The sequence below is a fragment of the Pseudophryne corroboree genome, chromosome 2 (assembly GCF_028390025.1).
Source record: "Pseudophryne corroboree isolate aPseCor3 chromosome 2, aPseCor3.hap2, whole genome shotgun sequence".
Classification (NCBI taxonomy): Eukaryota; Metazoa; Chordata; class Amphibia; order Anura; family Myobatrachidae; genus Pseudophryne; species Pseudophryne corroboree.
The window spans coordinates 353,421,458-353,441,724 of NC_086445.1; the positions used below are offsets into that span (position 1 = coordinate 353,421,458).

The 20,267-nt window shown below is 46.4% G+C and overlaps 1 protein-coding gene across 3 annotated transcripts in view; it reads right to left on the reverse strand.

Annotated features, from left to right (window-relative positions):
• TFDP1 (transcription factor Dp-1) overlaps positions 1–20,267 on the reverse strand; it is a 504,992-nt gene that overhangs the window by 289,846 nt on the left and 194,879 nt on the right. For all 3 annotated transcript variants that reach the window (XM_063953105.1, XM_063953104.1, XM_063953106.1), the window contains exon 4: positions 5,917–6,017. In XM_063953105.1, coding sequence (XP_063809175.1) covers positions 5,917–6,017 — 101 coding nt within the window. The remainder of the gene's footprint in view (positions 1–5,916; positions 6,018–20,267) is intronic.

Genomic DNA, 20,267 nt, shown 5'->3' on the forward strand with positions numbered 1-20,267 from the left:
GGAAAACTACAGGTAGTTTTTCCTCACCGAACATAATACCCCTTTTTGGTGGTACTCGTATTATCAGAAATGTGTAAAACATTTTTCATTGCCTCAATCATGTAACGTGTGGACCTACTGGAAGTCACATTTGTCTCTTCACCGTCGACACTGGAGTCAGTATCCGTGTCGGCGTCTATATCTGCCATCTGAGGTAACGGGCGCTTCTGCTCCGTCTCCACATCATTTTTCTCCTCATACATGTCGACACAAACGTACCGACATACAGCACACACACAGGGAATGCTCTGATAGAGGACAGGACCCCACTAGCCCTTTGGGGAGACAGAGGGAGAGTTTGCCAGCACACACCAGAGCGCTATATATATATACAGGGATAACCTTATATAAGTGTTTTTCCCCTTATAGCTGCTGTATCTTTAATACTGCGCGTAATTAGTGCCCCCCCTCTCTTTTTTAACCCTTTCTGTAGTGTAGTGACTGCAGGGGAGAGCCAGGGAGCTTCCCTCCAACGGAGCTGTGAGGGAAAATGGCGCCAGTGTGCTGAGGAGATAGGCTCCGCCCCCTTATCGGCGGCCTTATCTCCCGTTTTTCTATGTATTCTGGCAGGGGTTAAATGCATCCATATAGCCCAGGAGCTATATGTGATGCATTTTTTGCCATCCAAGGTGTTTTTATTGCGTCTCAGGGCGCCCCCCCCCCCCAGCGCCCTGCACCCTCAGTGACCGGAGTGTGAAGTGTGCTGAGAGCAATGGCGCACAGCTGCAGTGCTGTGGGCTACCTTGTTGAAGACAGGACGTCTTCTGCCGCCGATTTTCAGGACCTCTTCTGTCTTCTGGCTCTGTAAGGGGGCCGGCGGCGCGGCTCTGGGACCCATCCATGGCTGGGCCTGTGATCGTCCCTCTGGAGCTAATGTCCAGTAGCCTAAGAAGCCCAATCCACTCTGCACGCAGGTGAGTTCGCTTCTTCTCCCCTTAGTCCCTCGATGCAGTGAGCCTGTTGCCAGCAGGTCTCACTGAAAATAAAAAACCTAAAACTAAACTTTTCACTAAGCAGCTCAGGAGAGCCACCTAGTGTGCACCCTTCTCGTTCGGGCACAAAATCTAACTGAGGCTTGGAGGAGGGTCATAGGGGGAGGAGCCAGTGCACACCAGGTAGTTCTAAAGCTTTACTTTTGTGCCCAGTCTCCTGCGGAGCCGCTATTCCCCATGGTCCTTACGGAGTCCCCAGCATCCACTTAGGACGTTAGAGAAAAGGAGGTTACAGATTTTATTTAACAATACATGCCAGTAAAATACACGTATGGAAAACCATGCATAATGGTACATAAGATAGATGAAGACAAATGGATAAAAACGGCAAAGAGAGATGGTAAACACTTGCAAAAAAGAAAAATTTAAAAAATTGGGAAGCAAAATACAATATTAAAAAAATCCGGATAAGATAGCTACTAACACTCCTGTTAATCGACGCGTTTCAGCCCACATCTGGGCCTTTATCAAGATGTGGGCTGAAACGCGTCGATTAACAGGAGTGTGAGTAGCTATCTTATCCGGATTTTTTTAATATTGTATTTTGCTTCCCAATTTTTTTAATTTTTCTTTTTTGCAAGAGTTTACCATCTCTCTTTGCCGTTTTTATCCATTTGTCTTCATCTATCTTATGTACCATTATTAATGGTTTTCCATGCGTGTATTTTACTGGCATGTATTGTTAAATAAAATCTGTAACCCCCTTTTACCTACTTTGGTATGAGCATTGCCATTCTCCTTTTTTTGGAGGGGCTAACGGAAAAATACATGATTTAAATACATAAGCTGCACCGGTCACCTGAAGCCCAAAGATACCTTGATAGGAGTCCTCTAACACATCAAACTGTGAGTTGGGGTGCGCAACATTGAATTATCATCCATTACTCTGGGAGAAATAAAAGATACCTTTATGAGTTTACCACCCACCTCTAGAGTGTGAGTGTTGGGGTACGCATTAGCTTACACCGTTTGAAGTGTGTTTGAATCCCGTGCATATTCAACCATAAAGAAACTGTTATACACTTAAAGTGTTTGACATATGTGATCTGTTACACATTGGTTTGTTTCTATTCCTTTATGATTTATGCCGGGAGACTACACTAGAAATTCCCAGTCGTCATCCTCATATGAAAATTGAAAGATACCTTGATAAGAGTCATACAGTTCTCCAAATTGTGAGTTGTGGTACGCGATTTTTGGATTACCATTGAAGGAGAGAAAGATACCCTTATATGTTTACAGCCCACTTATAGAGTGTGAGTGTTGGGGTACGCATCTCCTGCCCGCTTCAGGGAATTATCACAATTTACTATTGAGTTTGAGTGAGACCCCATTTCTGATACACCGGCTGCCATATGAATAAATGAAGGTTACCCCTATAAAAGAAACCTTGATGTGTTTTATACTTCCACTTTTAGTGTGAGTGGGGTACGCTCTGAATTCATTTCAATCATCTAAAGGCATCTTATGTATATCAATAGGTTTTGACATTACGTACTACACATTGGTTGTTTTTGTTATTTTATCTTTTTTATGATATCCTCACCTGGGAATCCTATGGTTGTTTACCTGAATGGGAGATACACCTGAGAGGAAAGGATCCGTCACTCAGCCTAAAAGGGACGTTATGGTGATATCTTATCTTAGCGCTTGTGGTGTATGACAGTGTTTCAAATTGCTGGTTTTCTATTTCTTGATTTAAATGTGGTGACATTTATTCTGAAATCTGTTACATCCGAGCAGCTTAGCGCCAGTTAGGACCATCCTGACACATTTGGTTTCCGTACAGGTGCACAATGTTCCTGTTAGAGTGACCCTGATCTGCGGTTCCAATTTATCTTCAAAGGTGAAATCTATGGAGGCTGGTGTAATCCGTATTTTGCACAGTGTACCCTTAGCTGACTGAAAATACAAAGCCCTCTAGAAAAGAACATGTAGGTGCCATGACCAAAAGGGGATTTAAAATGGAAGAGTCAATTCAGAGAATAATGAAGAGAAAGCTTATAGTGAGGGGCACTCTGATGCCAACTCACCGACGGATCTGAATCTAACCCTGAACTCATATCTGAAAAGGCAGATACTGTCATGCCAAATAGGAATGAGGATTATCCCACTGAAGGGAGGCCAATGCATACAGAAGGTGATGAAGGACATTAACTAATCCCATAATCACAGGACTAGGGCACAGTGGAAAGATCATTCCAAATGTTTTTGGAAGCCATAATCAGAGAGCCAATGTAACCCACATAAAGTATGCCCAATTCCATTTTGACACCTGGAGGAATTTCCATTTGAATGTATTGAAAGAGATGAGCTGTCTATTTAAGATCAGTTATACCAAGACCGTCGTCCAAGATGTGTAGATGACCAGTGGTTCGCCTCCCGACCCTTCCCATGTGAATCATGAAGTTATTTGGCATCGTACAGAAAAGAAATTATGGAATTGTGATTGAATTTGAAATAGGCACGAGCCAAGGGAGAACATACATTTTAACGGTTGCCACTATACCAAAACGATGAATATCAGCTCATTTATCCATGTCGTCTTTTATGCCCTCAAAGAGTGGAGGATAATTAGAGACTAGTTGGCCAGATCACTTATTTAGCTGTAAGCAGAGATATCAGTTTTTTCCCACAGCAACATCTTTACAGGAGGTCAAAAGCAGGTAGGTCTATCGAATTTTAAAAAAAAGCTGAGAAAAAAAAAAACACACAGAAAGTGTGGATACTATATGTGTATATTACGTGAAGCAGATTCTTATCACTGCTTCATACATCTACCCTCAAATAAGTAAAATCCTCAAACAAGACTCATGGGCATGTTAAAAGGTTTTCACTCCTCAAACATATGACAACCCAAACGTAAACACGCACAAGTTGAAGATGAGCACGAGCATGCCAACTACCGGCAAAGCCACTGCTGAATTAAGAGTTTGTGTGTGTTTTACCCAATAATGCACTCTATTTGTCACAAAGATAGTATTGGAAACAAAAATAAACATAAACTATGGAGTGTACTGTAGAGAAAAGTGAAGTAGATCTCTGGATTACTAATTAGCCAACCCTTCAGCTCAAGAGCAGATTTTATTTACAAAGCAAGATGAAAATTCAATCCCAGGAAGAAAACATACTGTGGTGTAAGCAGAGAAATGCCATCCTTCAAATCCCTACAATATAGCAACAATATACGCAAAATCATTAAGACCAAGGTTAACAAGGAAGTGCACATTTAATGAAGATAATATCAGGAGTTATTTTAAGCTAGCTATCCTTTTGTTCTCCTCCTTAACTGGATAAATGCACTACTTACCATGACCCTATTAGTTGCTGAGAGAGGATTTTTTTTTTATCATCATCTGCTTTAAGTCCAAGTGACCTCGTTCAATGTTAACTGCACAAACCAGAGCATCCTGATGCATCACACCATTCCAGACAATAAACACATCTTTATTTTCTAAGAGCAATGTAAACAAAGCTAATGTTTTAAATATAAAGAATTGTATACACACTATATATATATATATATATATATATATATATATATATATATATATATATACACACACAAACAGAGAACCCAGCACTCACCAAAGTAAACTCACTTATCCTCAACAATTCAATAAATAAATGATGGGGGTTTAGTTGGTGGATTGGCCAATGCACGGAAGCCTGTATACCGATTCAAGGTACCCCACCTTCATACAGGTCCTACACTATCACAGAGTCTTAAAACCTGACTACCACACTGCTGCATCATCTGCCTGCTAGATGTAATGTGTACCTGCCATAGCTAACCATAGATTAACCCCTTAATCATCTTTGAGCCAGTGCAATAGGTGACTAGTGTGCCTTTAAAAGCCATATAGTCTGTGGCAGGTACACATTACATCTAGCAGGCAGATGATGCAGCAGTGTGGTAGTCAGGTTTTAAGACTCTGTGATAGTGTAGGACCTGTATGAAGGTGGGGTACCTTGAATCGGTATACAGGCTTCCGTGCATTGGCCAATCCACCAACTAAACCCCCATCATTTATTTATTGATTTATTTATTTATTGAATTGTTGAGGATAAGTGAGTTTACTTTGGTGAGTGCTGGGTTCTCTGTTTGTATTTATTAGAGCGATGTGGTCATGGGCTACATGCACCCCGCCCTGTGAGTGGTAAGTACAGCTGTGTACCCCGCTTCTGTGGTGGAGAGTGCAGTGTTACATGCACCCCACCCTGTGAGTGGTAAGTGCATAGCTGTGCCCCGCTTCTGGTGCGGTGAGTGCTGTGGTTTTTACTCTGTGTGTGTGTATATATATATATATATATATATATATATATATATATATATATATATATATATATATATATATACACATATATACACATACACACATATATACACATACCTGTAAAATTGCTACTATGTAAAAGTTTAAACTGTATACACAATCACATACACCTGTTAAATACTTTAACAAGCAAGTCATGTTTAGAATTGTGCTACCACCACCGTTTTAAGGGGCATACACACTAGACTATTTAAGTGGACGATATGCATCATAAAGATAGATATTATAGTGCATATCGTCGTCAAGTGTGTATGCACTATAAATATGCGCACTCCACGGGTCATTATCGTTTCTTTACCCACTGAACATGTAGTCCAATTTAGGCTATATCTTTCATGATAGCATGTTCAGGGATGGGAGGGGTGAAGTTACTGAATGATATCATTCAGTGTGTATGCTTTATATCATTCATTCTGCTGCTGGGGAAATTTCAGGGGAAATCTACAGTATATTTGTTCAAAATCGCCCAGTGGTGAACCCACCTATAAATCGTCCAGTGGTGAACCCACCTATATTCATACGTGTATCACTTAAGAATGTCTGCTTACCACTTGTTGAGATATATTGACATTGGACTGTCCAAATGTTTTGGGTAGTAACTGTTTTCCAACAGAAGATGATGAATGAACAGCCAACAATGACACTACACCTGCAAATTAGAGGAAAACAATAGCTGCAGTTTAAGGTCTTTCAATAAAATTATAGATAACGGAAAAGGTTACAACACTGGTCAACACATATACAGGTTGAGTATCCCTTATCCAAAATGCTTGGGACCAGACGTATTTTGGATATCGGATTTTTCTGCTTTTTGGAATAATTGCATACCGTAATGATATATCATGGTGATGGGACCTAAATCTAAGCACAGAATGTATTTGTGTTACATATACACCTTACACACACAGCCTGAAGGCAATTTTTGCCAATATTTTTTTATAACTTTGTGCATTAAACAAAGTGTGTCTACAGTCACACAATTCATTTATGTTTCATATACACCTTATACACACAGCCTAAAGGTCATTTATGTGTATTATACATAGTTTGTGTACATTGAGTCATAAAAAAAACAAAGGTTTCACTATCTCACGCTCAATCAAAAAAGACCGTATTTTGGAGTATTTCGTATTTCGGAATATTTGGATATGGGATACTCAACCTGTATTATAAAAATCCATTTGAGTCAGAAAGCTTCATCGCCATGGTTAACTATTTTCTTAAGTGGAGACAAATGAGGCAGGCATCATAGTACGTTAAAAATAGTAACGGACATAAAATAAGAAAGGAACATTGGCAATTTTGTTCCTATGATTACAGATGTATCCTCATACATCCAGCCTCAATGCGCCATACAGTGCGAGATGCATGGCGTGAGCGAGCCGCCAGGCCCTGTGCAACTCAGCTAATGCTGGGAGTCTTTGTTGAAAATTCATCTTACTGGCAATGTGGCTAGGACACGAGGAGACTGACGATTAAAAAAAGCAAAAAATATGCATGAAGCTAGAAAACCCTCACACAACCTGGCGTGCCAAGAAGGGCAGTTTTTCGAGACCGCAGCAAAGACGTATGAAGACATCTGTAATTCAATAACTTGCATGACAGTTTAGAGTCCCCCATATAAATGAAGGTCAACTTAATGGTGCGTTCAGTGATCACGGTGAGGTAAAAATTATGTAGGTACCAGGAATGATTCTGCAAAAAATTTGGGGTCCTACATACCAGTTTCCCAAATGAAGATTTAATATTTATAAATATTTAGTGTATAATGAGTTGGCTTTATTTAATCAGTCCATATAATAATTTTATACAAACATTGCACTTTCACCCTAAAAGTGCAATGTTTGTATAAAACATTACAGCTGTAGGGAGATTGGAGGGTGAAGGCTGGATGGCTGTGGCTAGGATGTAAGAGATGCAACATAATTTGTGGAAACCTGAGCTATGCCTAAAATGTATTCAGTGATTGCACTGAGCCGGAAAAAAAAGTGGGCCCTAGGGACCCCTCACTTCTAAAAATTGGGGTCCAAACTGTCCTTTACTGGGTCCCATCGGAATAAAGATTCTTTTTAATCTTATTAATGAGTCAAATATAAACACACACAGACTTGATTTGGACACTACAAAATGTTGCAATGCTGCTGAGCTGTGTAGTATACAGGACACACTGCACCAGAGCTGTAGCTAGACATTTTGGTGCCCCTTGACAGACAGGGAATTGCTGCTCCCCCTCCCATTTAAAAATCAGGGACAGTGTGCACAAAAGGCGTGCAGCAAAAATGTAGGGGTGTGGCTTCATGGGGAAGTGGCGTGGTCACATAATAGTGCAGCTTATACACACTGCGCCAGGCAGAGCACGTTCTACACACTGCGCCAGGCAGAGCACGTTCTACACACTGCGCCAGGCAGAGCACGATCTACACACTGCGCCAGGCAGAGCACGATCTACACACTGCGCCAGGCAGAGCACGATCTACACACTGCGCCAGGCAGAGCACAGGGGAGGTGGGGGGGGGGGGGGGGGGGGGGGCAGTTATTACATATACATACAGTAGAAGGGGGAGGGGGCAGTTATACACAGTGGAAGGGGGGGGGGGGGGTGCACAGTTATTACACACACAGGGGAAAGGGGGAAGGGCCAGTTCTTACATCCCTCCAGCACTACCCAGCTCCTCTGCCCTGTGGAGCTCCAAGATAGTAACGTGGAGGAGGGGAGCGGGTGACAGGGTAAGAAGTGGGTGAGTCTAGTCCTCGGAATGAGAGGAGCAGATTACAATATAGAGCGGCAGGTTAAAGAGAATGAATGGGGCGGGTTTGGTCCTGCAGAAGCTTCCCCCTACTCTTCTCCAACCTGCCCATGTCACCCTCAGGATGCATCACCCACAGCCACCTTGTGTCCCACAACTTACGGCTGGCATCTTCCTACTTCCTTCGCAGTATGGCTCCTATAGCTCACCGGAGGGGCACCGTGGATTTCCTCATGTTACCAACCTGCCCGCAGAGGTCACAGCCCCAGCTACAGTACACACAGCAGGATGACTCCTGCCATGTGCGCGTGGAGCAGACTGAGGGGTGGCGGGGTGGGAGAACACACTCTCCATGGTCTCCTCCCCTTCCAAGTTCCTCCCTCTGCTGTCATGGAGACTGAAACGGACTGACAGCACAGGACAGCGCTGCTGGTCAGAGCGCATCCTGAGGGACCCTGTGTTTTTATTTTTTTATTTCTTTAGAGTCCCCACCATCAATTCTTGGGTAATTTACGTGCCATAGCGCGTTTTTGCGGTCACTGGTATTATGTGATATGGGGCTTAAGGGAACTGAAGGTAGGTAAAAAATGTCAAGCCAAAATATAATACAAATCTATGAAAAGGCACCTGCAGCAGTACACCCTGGATGACTATGGTGGCTAGGTTGGGCCTGATGTTAGCCGTGATGGTAGAAAGTTTAAACCTTGGGCCTGATTCTATTGGTGGTTGCTCACCTATGACTTTATGCCAATGCTTCTACAAACGCTTTCCCTTGTGTAGATTACTACAAGGACTGAAATGCCAATTTTTCAGCATCTGTACATGCAGTGATACCATCTGTTGCGTCCTAAGGTGCCACCATCAGTCGCACCATGGAAACTTGCACCTACAGATGTTGCCATGCTCATCCTTGCTGTAGATTCACAATTTGTGTGTCGTAGTCACGGCAATCATTATTGGGTGGCGATTGCTCAACTAATGAAAACTACAGTGCTGAAAACAACAGCGGATGGATATGGCACTATTGTATACAATAGCAAGCCCTGATGAGTGGGTGACTTACTGTAAAGCTTTACAGCATAAAGGTCTTTATGTACAGTAATACAGGTCACATACAGTAGTGATGTGTGGCAGAGACCGCGATACTGTAGCGTCTGCTGTTTGCAGTTATCACTAAGGACAAAAAAAGACTATCTCTAGGAAGATCGGAGTGTGTGTCTTTTCACACAAGCAAACAACTATTTGACTGGTGCAATCGCATATATGCACTTAGCGGACTGCATCTTGTGCGCCCCCCCACAAAAAAAAAACCAAACCTGTTACAATCAGTGACACTGTCACTGCAGGTGCGGAAGTTGACAGCGTGCAATCTTTTTTAATTTTTTGTTATGGTTGGATAGGACCACGCACCAAACAGTTAAAGCTATTACAGCTTCCTGGATGCTCCGGACCTTCCCTCTATACACCGCAAACAGCCCAGGATAATAAGATGTTTTCTCCTAGTCCTTAGAGGATGCTGGGGACTCCATAAGGACCATGGGGTATAGATGGGCTCCGCAGGAGACATGGGCACTCTAAAGACTTTAGATGGGTGTGCACTGGCTCCTCCCTCTATGCCCCTCCTCCAGACCTCAGTTAAAGAACTGTGCCCAGAGGAGACTGTACGAGGAATGGATTTTTGTTAATCCAAGGGCAAGATGCATACCAGCCCACAACATCCACACCATACAACTTGGAACATACGAACCAGTTAACAGTATGAAACAAAACAGCATCAGCCAGAGACTGATCAAAACTGTAACATAACCCTTATTTAAGCAATGACTATATACAAGTCTTGCAGAATTTAGTCCGCACTGGGACGGGCGCCCAGCATCCCCTACGGACTAGGAGAAAAAGATTTACCGGTAGGTTTAAAATCTTATTTTCTCTTACGTCCTAGAGGATGCTGGGGACTCCGTAAGGACCATGGGGATTATACCAAAGCTCCAGAGTAGGCGGGAGTGCGCGGATGACTGCAGCACCGATTGAGCAAATATGAGGTCCTCCTCAGCCAAGGTATCAAACTTGTAGAATTTAGCAAAAGCATTTGAACCCGACCAATTAGCCGCTCGGCAAAGTTGCAATGCCAAGACACCTCGGGCAGCCGCCCAAGAAGAGCCCACCTTCTTAGTGGAATGGGCCTTTACCGAATTTGGTACCGGCAATCCAGCCGTAGAATGAGCCTGCTGAATCGTGTTACAGATCCAGCGGGCAATAGTCTGCTTAGAAGCAGGGGTGCCAACCTTGTTGGCTGCATACAGGAAAAACAGTGCCTCTGTTTTCCTAACCCGAGCCGTCCTGGCTACATAAACCTTTAAGGCCCTGACTACATCAAGAGACCAGGAATCCTCCAAGTCCCCCGTAGCCACAGGCACCACAATAGGCTGGTTCATATGAAACAATGAAACCACCTTAGGCAGAAATTGAGGACGAGTCCTCAACTCCGCTCTATCCACATGGAAAATCAGATAGGGGCTTTTGTGAGACAAAGCCGCCAATTCAGACACCCGCCTCGCAGATGCCAAGGCTAACATGACCCCTTTCCAAGTGAGAAATTTCAACTCAACTGTTTGAAAAGGTTCAAACCAGTGTGATTTAAGGAACTAACACCACGATCAGGTCCCATGGTGCAACTGGGGGCACAAAAGGAGGCTGGATGTGCAGCACTCCCTTTACAAAGGGAGAGAAGCCAATTCCTTCTGAAAGAATATTGACAGGGCCGAAATCTGTACCTTAATAGAGCCTAACTTTAGGCCCATATCCACTCCTGTCTGCAGAAAGTGGAGAAAACGACCCAGGCGAAAATCTTCCGTAGGAGCATTCTTGGCTTCACACCAAGATACACATCTCCTCCAGATACGGTGATAATGTTTCGCCATCACCTCCTTCCTAGCTTTTATCAAGAGTAGGGATGACCTCCCCCGGAATACCTTTCCTAGCTGGGATTTGGCGTTCAACCGCCATGCCGTCAAACGTAACCGCAGTAAGTCTTGGAACACGCAGGGCCCCTGCTGCAACAGGTCCTCCCTGGAAGGAAGAGGCCACGGATCTTATGTGAGCATTTCCTGAAGATCTGAATACCAGGCCCTCCTAGGCCAATCCGGAACAATGAGTATTGTCTGGACTCTTTTTCGTCTTAGGATTCTCAGTATTTGAGATGAGTGGAAGAGGAGGGAAGACAGACTGACGGAAACAGCCATGGTGTCACCAGGGCATCTACTGCTACCGCCTGAGGGTCCCTTGACCTGGAACAATACCTCCAAAGTTTCTTGTTGAGGCGTGACGCCATCATGTCTATTTGAGGAAGCCCCAAACGACTTGTTATCTCTGCAAAAATTTCTTGATGAAGACCCCACTCTCCTGGATGGAGGTCGTATCTGCTGAGGAAGTCTGCTTCCCAGTTGTCCACTCCCGATTGAAGACTGCTGACAGCGCGCTTACGTGATTTTCCGCCCAGCGAAGAATCCTGGTGGCTTCCGCCATTGCCACTCTGCTCCTTGTCCCGCCTTGGCGGTTTACATGAGCCACTGCTGTGATGTTGTCTGATTGAATCAGAACAGGTAGGTCGCGAAGAAGAGTCTCCGCTTGTCGTAGGCCATTGTATATGGCCCTTAATTCCAGCACGTTGATGTGTAGACAAGCCTCCTGGCTCGACCACAGTCCCTGAAAATGTCTTCCTTGTGTGACTGCTCCCCATCCTCGGAGGCTCGCGTCCGTGGTCACCAGAACCCAGTCTTGAATGACAAACCTGCAACCCTCTAGAAGGTGAGCACTCTGCAGCCACCACAGAAGAGACACCCTGGCCCTGGGGAACAGGCTTATTTTCTGATGTATTTGTAGATAGGACCCCAACCATTTGTCCAGAAGGTCCCACTGAAATGTCCTCGCATGGAACCTGCCGAAGGGTATGGCCTCGTAGTCCGCCACCATTTCTCCCAGTACTCGAGTGCATTGATGAACTGACACTTTTTGGCTTTAACAGGTCTCTGACCATGCTCTGGAGTTCCTGGGCTTTTTCCGTTGGGAGAAAAACTCTTCTTTTCAGTGACCAGAATCATGCCTAAAAATGATAGAGTCGTTATCAACTGTGATTTTGGCAGATTTAGGATCCAGCCGTGTTGCTGCAGCACTCTCAAGGAGTGCGACACGCTTTTCAGCAACTGATCTCTCGATCTCGCTTTTATCAGGAGATCGTCCAAGTATGGGATAATTGTGACTCCTTGCCTGCGTAGGAGCACCATCATTTCCGCCATTACCTTGGTGAAAATCCTCAGGGCTGTGGACAGCCCAAACGGCAACGTCTGAAACTGGTAATGACAGTCCTATACAGCGAATCTCAGGTACGCCTGATGAGGAGGATAAATGGGGACATAAAAGGTATGCATCCTTTATGACTAGTGACACCATAAAATCCCCCCCTTTCCAGGCTGGAGATCACTGCCCGGAGAGATTCCATCTTGAATTTGAACTTTTTTAGATACAGGTTTAGGGATTTTAGATTCAGAATGGGTCTGACCGTGCCCATCCGGTATCGGGAATACAAATAGAGTTGATTAGTACCCCTTCCCCTGTTGCACTAGGGGAACCTTGATAAACCCTTGCTGTTGACACCGCTTTTGTATCGCAGCTAAAACTATTTCCCTCTCTGGGGGAGAGGCTGGCAAAGCAGACTTGAAAAATCGGCGAGGAGGCACTTCTTCAAATTCCAGTTTGTAGCCTTGGGATACAATTTCTATCGTCCAAGGATCCAAATCTGACAGAACCCAGATCTGGCTGAAGAGTCGAAAACGTGCCCCCACCGGCGCGGACACCCGCAGTGGAGCCCCAGGGTCATGCGGGAGGACTTCTGTTCCTGGGAACTAGCCGTAGCAGGCATTCTTTTCCCTCTACCCTTACCTCTGGCGAGGAAGGAAGAGCCCCGGCCCCTTCAGGACTTATGAGACCGAAAGGACTGCATCTGATATTGAGGTGTTTTCTTTTGCTGTGGGGGAACATAAGGCAAAAAAGATTTACCTGCGGTAGCTGGGGAAACCAGGTCCGCGAGGCACTCCCCAAATAAAACCTCACCCTTGTAAGGCAAAGTTTCCATATGTCTCTTTGAATCGGCATCACCCGTCCATTGGCGGGTCCACAGGGCTCGCCTAGCAGAAATTGCCATGGCATTGGCTCTTGAACCCAACAGCCCAACGTCTCTCGCAGCGTCTCTCATATATAACGCTGCGTCTTTTATATGACCCAAGGTCAATAAAATGCTATCCTTATCTAGGGTGTCAATGTCAGATGACAAGTTATCTGTCCATGCTGCTATTGCGCTACATACCCATGCCGACGCTACTGCCGGTCTGAGCAAGGCCCCCGTATGTGTATAAATTGATTTTAAGGTAGTCTGTCTGCGATCAGCAGGATACTTGAGGGCTGCAGTGTCTGGAGACGGTAGCGCCACCTTTATATACAAGCGCGTCAAAGCCTTGTCCACCCTGGGCGAGGATTCCCACCGTAACCTGTCCTGTGTGGGGAAAGGATACGCCATAAGAATTCTCTTGGGAATCTGCAGTTTCTTGTCTGGAGTTTCCCAAGCTTTTTCAAATAAAGCGTTCAGCTCATGAGATGGGGGAAAAGTTACCTCCGGTTTCTTCTCCTTAAACATTCATACCCTCGTGTCAGGCACCGAGGGGTCCTGTGTGATATGCAAAACATCTTTTATTGCAATATAGGAAGGAAGATAGATTGGTACACAGAAGAGACAAACAACAGAGAAGGGTACCGGTGACCAAGAGGAAATACCCATAGAAGCCAGGTGCCTCAGGGTGGGCGCTTGTGGACTCTATGGACATCGAAGAAACCGTTAACAAAAGGTACATCCACTGTAACTTTTCTTTTTCAGGGTCCAGAGCGCCCCACAGGGAATACCCCCCCTGGGGATGTCCCACAGCAGTAGTTCAAGGGAAGGGACGCTCCTGAGCCGAGAGGAGAATCCGCTGTGCAAATGAAGAAAATATAACAGATGCAAATATATCAAAGACATAGAACCTACGAATGGTGTGAAGACCACGTGGCTGCCTTGCAGAGTTGTTCAGCAAGCACACCACAGCGGACTGCCCACGAAGGACCCACAGAGCGAGTAGAATGAGCAGAAACTTTATCCGACACAGGGAGGTCAGCCTCCGTGTAAGCCTGTGAGATAGTCAAGCGAAGATACCTGGCTTGTTAGCAGGCCAGTCCCTCTTGTGGAATCCATAGAGAACAAGGTAATTTGATTTCTGGATGGAGCTGGTAAAAATAAGATTTTACTCACCGGTAAATCTATTTCTCGTAGTCCGTAGTGGATGCTGGGGACTCCGTAAGGACCATGGGGAATAGACGGGCTCCGCAGGAGACTGGGCACTCTAAGAAAGAATTAGGAATACTGGTGTGCACTGGCTCCTCCCTCTATGCCCCTCCTCCAGACCTCAGTTAAGGAAACTGTGCCCGGAAGAGCTGACATTTCAAGGAAAGGATTTTGGAATCCAGGGTAAGACTCATACCAGCCACACCAATCACACCGTATAACTTGTGATAACTTACCCAGTTAACAGTATGAACAACAGAGCATCAACAAACGGATGCCAACAAAACATAACCCTTCATTATTCAATAACTTTATACAAGTATTTGCAGAAAGTCCGCACTTGGGACGGGCGCCCAGCATCCACTACGGACTACGAGAAATAGATTTACAGGTGAGTAAAATCTTATTTTCTCTAACGTCCTAGTGGATGCTGGGGACTCCGTAAGGACCATGGGGATTTTACCAAAGCTCCCAAACAGGCAGGAGAGTGCGGATGACTCTGCAGCACCGAATGGGCAAACACAAGGTCCTCCTCAGCCAGGGTATCAAACTTGTAGAATTTTGCAAAAGTGTTTGAACCCGACCAAGTAGCAGCTCGGCAAAGCTGTAATGCCGAGACCCCTCGGGCAGCCGCCCAAGAAGAGCCCACCTTCCTTGTGGAATGGGCCTTTACTGATTTTGGATGCGGCAATCCAGCCACAGAATGAGCCTACGGAATCGTGTTACAGATCCAGCGAGCAATAGTTTGCTTTGAAGCAGGAGCACCCAGCTTGTTGGATGCATACAGAATAAGCAGCTAGTCAGTTTTCCTGACTCCAGCCGTTCTGGCTACATAAATCTTCAAAGCCCTGACTACATCAAGTAACTTGGAATCCTCCAAGTCACGAGTAGCCGCAGGCACCACAATAGGTTGGTTCAAATGAAAAGATGACACCACCTTCGGCAGAAACTGCGGACGAGTCCGCAATTCAGCCCTGTCCATATGGAAAACCAGATAAGGGCTTTTACATGACAACGCCGCCAATTCTGACACATGCCTAGCCGAAGCGAAGGCCAATAGCATGACCACTTTCCACGTGAGATACTTTAGCTCCACGGTCTTAAGTGGCTCAAACCAGTGAGATTTCAGGAAACTCAACACCACGTTAAGATCCCAAGGGTGCCACTGGTGGCACAAAAGGGGGCTGAATATGCAGCACTCCCTTTACAAACGTCTGAACCTCAGGAAGTGAAGCCAGTTCCTTTTGAAAGAAAATGGATAGGGCCGAAATCTGGACCTTTATGGACCCTAATTTTAAGCCCATAGTCACTCCTGACTGTAGGAAATGCAGGAACCGGCCCAGCTGGAATTCCTCTGTAGGGGCCTTCCTGGCCTCACACCAAGCAACATACCCTCGCCATATACGGTGATAATGTTTTGCTGTCACGTCCTTCCTAGCCTTTATCAGCGTAGGAATAACTTCATCCGGAATGCCTTTTTCCGCTAAAATCTGGCGTTCAACCGCCATGCCGTCAAACGCAGCCGCTGTAAGTCTTGGAACAGACAGGGCCCCTGTTGCAACAGATCCTGTCTGAGAGGCAGAGGCCATGGGTCCTCTGTGAGCATTTCTTGCAGTTCCGGGTACCAAGTCCTTCTTGGCCAATCCGGAACAATGAGTATTGTTCTCACTCCTCTTTTTCTTACGATTCTCAGCACCTTGGGTATGAGAGGAAGAGGAGGAAAAACATAGACCGACTGGAACACCCACGGTGTTACTAGTGCGTCCACAGCTATCGCCTGAGGGTCTCTTGACCTGGCGCAATACCTTTGTAGCTTTTTGCTGAGGCGGGATGCCATCATGTCCACCTGTGGCAGCTCCCATCGATTTGTAATCTGTGTGAAGACTTCTTGATGAAGTCCCCACTCTCCCGGGTGGAGGTCGTGCCTGCTGAGGAAGTCTGCTTCCCAGTTGTCCACTCCCGGAATGAACACTGCTGACAGTGCTTGCACGTGATTCTCCGCCCAACGAAGAATTCTGGTGGCTTCTGCCATCGTCACCCTGCTTCTTGTGCCGCCCTGGCGGTTTACATGAGCCACTGCGGTGATGTTGTCTGACTGAATCAGCACCGGTTGGTTGCGAAGCAGAGGCTCCGCTTGACTCAGGGCGTTGTATATGGCCCTTAGTTCCAGGATATTGATGTGCAGACAAGTCTCCTGACTTGACCACAGCCCTTGGAAGTTTCTTCCCTGAGTGACTGCCCCCCATCCTCGGAGGCTTGCATCCGTGGTCACCAGGACCCAGTCCTGTATGCCGAACCTGCGGCCCTCGAGAAGGTGAGCACTCTGCAGCCACCACAGTAGAGACACCCTGGCCCTGGGGGATAGGGTGATCAGCCGATGCATCTGAAGATGCGATCCGGACAACTTGTCCAACAGATCCCATTGAAAGGTCCTCGCATGGAACCTTCCCGAAGGGAATGGCCTCGCATGATGCCACCATCTTTCCCAGGACTCGCGTGCAGTGATGCACCGACACCTGTTTTGGTTTCAATAGATCTCTGACCAGAGTCACGAGCTCCTGAGCCTTCTCTGCCGGGAGAAACACCTTCTTCTGGTCCGTGTCCAGAATCATGCCCAGGGAGGGCAGACGCGTCGTAGGAAGCAGCTGCGACTTTGGAATATTCAGAATCCAGCCGTGCTGTTGCAACACTTTCTGAGAGAGTGCTACGCTGATCAGCAACTGCTCTCTGGACCTCACCTTTATGAGATCGTCAAAGTATGGGATAATTGTGACTCCTTGCTTTCGTAGGAGCACCATCATTTCCGCCACTACCTTGGTAAATATCCTTGGTGCCGTGGACAGACCAAATGGCAACGTCTGGAATTGGTAATGACAGTCCTGTACCACAAATCTGAGGTACTCCTGATGAGGTGGATAAATGGGGACATGCAGGTAAGCATCCTTTATGTCCAGAGTGCAATGACCGCTCTGAGCGATTCCATCTTGAACTTGAACCTTTTCAGGTAAATGTTCAGGGACTTTAAATTCAAAATGGGTCTTACCGAACCGTCCGGTTTCGGTACCACAAACATTGTGGAATAGTAACCCCTTCCCTGTTGAAGGAGGGGAACCTTTACCACCACCTGCTGGAGATATAACTTGTGAATTGCCGCTAACACTACCTCCCTTTCTATGGGGGAAGCTGGCAGGGCCGATCTGAGGTAACGGTGAGGGGGCATCACTTCGAATTCCAGCTTGTATCCCTGAGACACAATCTGTATAGCCCAGGGATCCACCTGTGAGCAAACCCACTGGTGGCTGAAATTTCGGAGACACGCCCCCACCGCTCCCAGCTCCACCCGTGGAGCCCCAGTGTCATGCGGTGGATTTAGTGGAAGCCGGGGAGGACTTCTGTTCCTGGGAACTAGCTGTATTGTGCAGCTTCTTTCCTCTACCCCTGCCTCTGGCAAGAAAGGACGCACCTCTGACTTTCTTGCCTTTTTGTGATCAAAAGGACTGCACATGGTAATACGGTGCTCTCTTAGGCTGTGAGGGAATATATGGCAAAAAATTTGACTTCCCAGCCGTAGCTGTGGAAACTAGGTCCGAGAGACCGTCCCCAAACAATTCCTCACCCTTATAAGGTAAAACCTCCATGTGCTTTTTTGAGTCGGCATCGCCTGTCCATTGCCGAGTCCACAGGACCCTTCTGGCAGAAATCGACATTGCGTTTATTCTAGAGCCTAGTAGGCAAATGTCCCTCTGGGCAGCCCTCATATAATAAGATTTTACTCACCGGTAAATCTATTTCTAGTAGTCCGTAGTGGATGCTGGGAACTCCGTAAGGACCATGGGGAATAGCGGCTCCGCAGGAGACTGGGCACAACTAAAGAAAGCTTTAGGACTACCTGGTGTGCACTGGCTCCTCCCTCTATGACCCTCCTCCAGACCTCAGTTAGGATACTGTGCCCGGAAGAGCTGACACAATAAGGAAAGGATTTGGAATCCCGGGTAAGACTCATACCAGCCACACCAATCACACCGTATAACTCGTGATACTATACCCAGTTAACAGTATGAAATATAACAGCCTCTCAATAGATGGCTCAACAATAACCCTTTAGTTAACCAATAACTATATACAAGTATTGCAGACAATCCGCACTTGGGACGGGCGCCCAGCATCCACTACGGACTACGAGAAATAGATTTACTGGTGAGTAAAATCTTATTTTCTCTAACGTCCTAAGTGGATGCTGGGAACTCCGTAAGGACCATGGGGATTATACCAAAGCTCCCAAACGGGCGGGAGAGTGCGGATGACTCTGCAGCACCGAATGAGCGAACTCTAGGTCCTCCTCAGCCAGGGAATCAAACTTGTAGAATTTAGCAAATGTGTTTGACCCCGACCAAGTAGCTGCTCGGCAAAGTAGTAAAGCAGAGACCCCACTGGCAGCCGCACAAGAAGAGCCCACCTTCCTCGTGGAATGGGCTTTTACAGATTTAGGATGCGGCAGTCCAGCCGCAGAATGTGCAAGTTGAATCGTGCTACAGATCCAGCGAGCAATAGTCTGCTTTGAAGCAGGCGCACCCAACTTGTTGGGTGCATGCAGGATAAATAGCGAGTCAGTCTTTCTGACTCCAGCTGTCCTGGAAACATAGATTTTTAGGGCCCGGACTACGTCCAGCAAATTGGAATCCTCCAAGTCACGAGTAGCCGCAGGCACCACAATAGGCTGGTTCAAATGAAAAGCTGAAACCACCTTTGGTAGAAATTGGGGACGAGTCCTCAATTCCGCCCTATCCATATGGAAAATCAGATAAGGGCTTTTACATGATAAAGCCGCCAATTCTGACACACGCCTGGCCGAAGCCAAGGCCAACAGCATGACCACTTTCCACGTGAGAGATTTTAAATCCACGGTTTTAAGTGGTTCAAACCAATGTGACTTTAGGAAATTCAACACCACGTTGAGATCCCAAGGTGCCACTGGGGGCACAAAAGGGGGCTGAATATGCAGCACTCCCTTAACAAATGTCTGAACTTCAGGTAGTGAAGCCAGTTATTTCTGGACGAAAATCGATAAGAGCCGAAATCTGGACCTTAATGGAACCCAATTTTAGGCCCATAGTCACCCCTGACTGTAGGAAGTGCAGAAAACGGCCCAGCTGAAATTCCTCCGTTGGGGCCTTCATGGCCTCACACCACGCAACATATTTTCGCCATATGCGGTGATAATGGTTTGCGGTCACTTCTTTCCTAGCTTTAATCAGCGTAGGGATGACTTCCTCCGGAATGCCCTTTTCCTTCAGGATCCAGCGTTCAACCGCCATGCCGTCAAACGCAGCCGCGGTAAGTCTTGGAACAGACAGGGCCCCTGCTGCAGCAGGTCCTGTCTGAGCGGCAGAAGCCATGGGTCCTCTGAGATCATTTCTTGAAGTTCTAGGTACCAAGCTCTTCTTGGCCAATCCGGAACAATGAGTATAGTTCTTACTCCTCTTCGTCTTATTATCCTCAGTACCTTGGGTATGAGAGGAAGAGGAGGGAACACATAAACCGACTGGTACACCCACGGTGTCACTAGAGCGTCCACAGCTATTGCCTGAGGGTCTCTCGACCTGGCGCAATATCTTTCTAGCTTTTTGTTGAGGCGGGACGCCATCATGTCCACCTGTGGCCGTTCCCAGCGATTTACAATCAGCTGAAAGACTTCTTGATGAAGTCCCCACTCTCCCGGGTGGAGGTCGTGCCTGCTGAGGAAGTCTGCTTCCCAGTTGTCCACTCCCGGAATGAACACTGC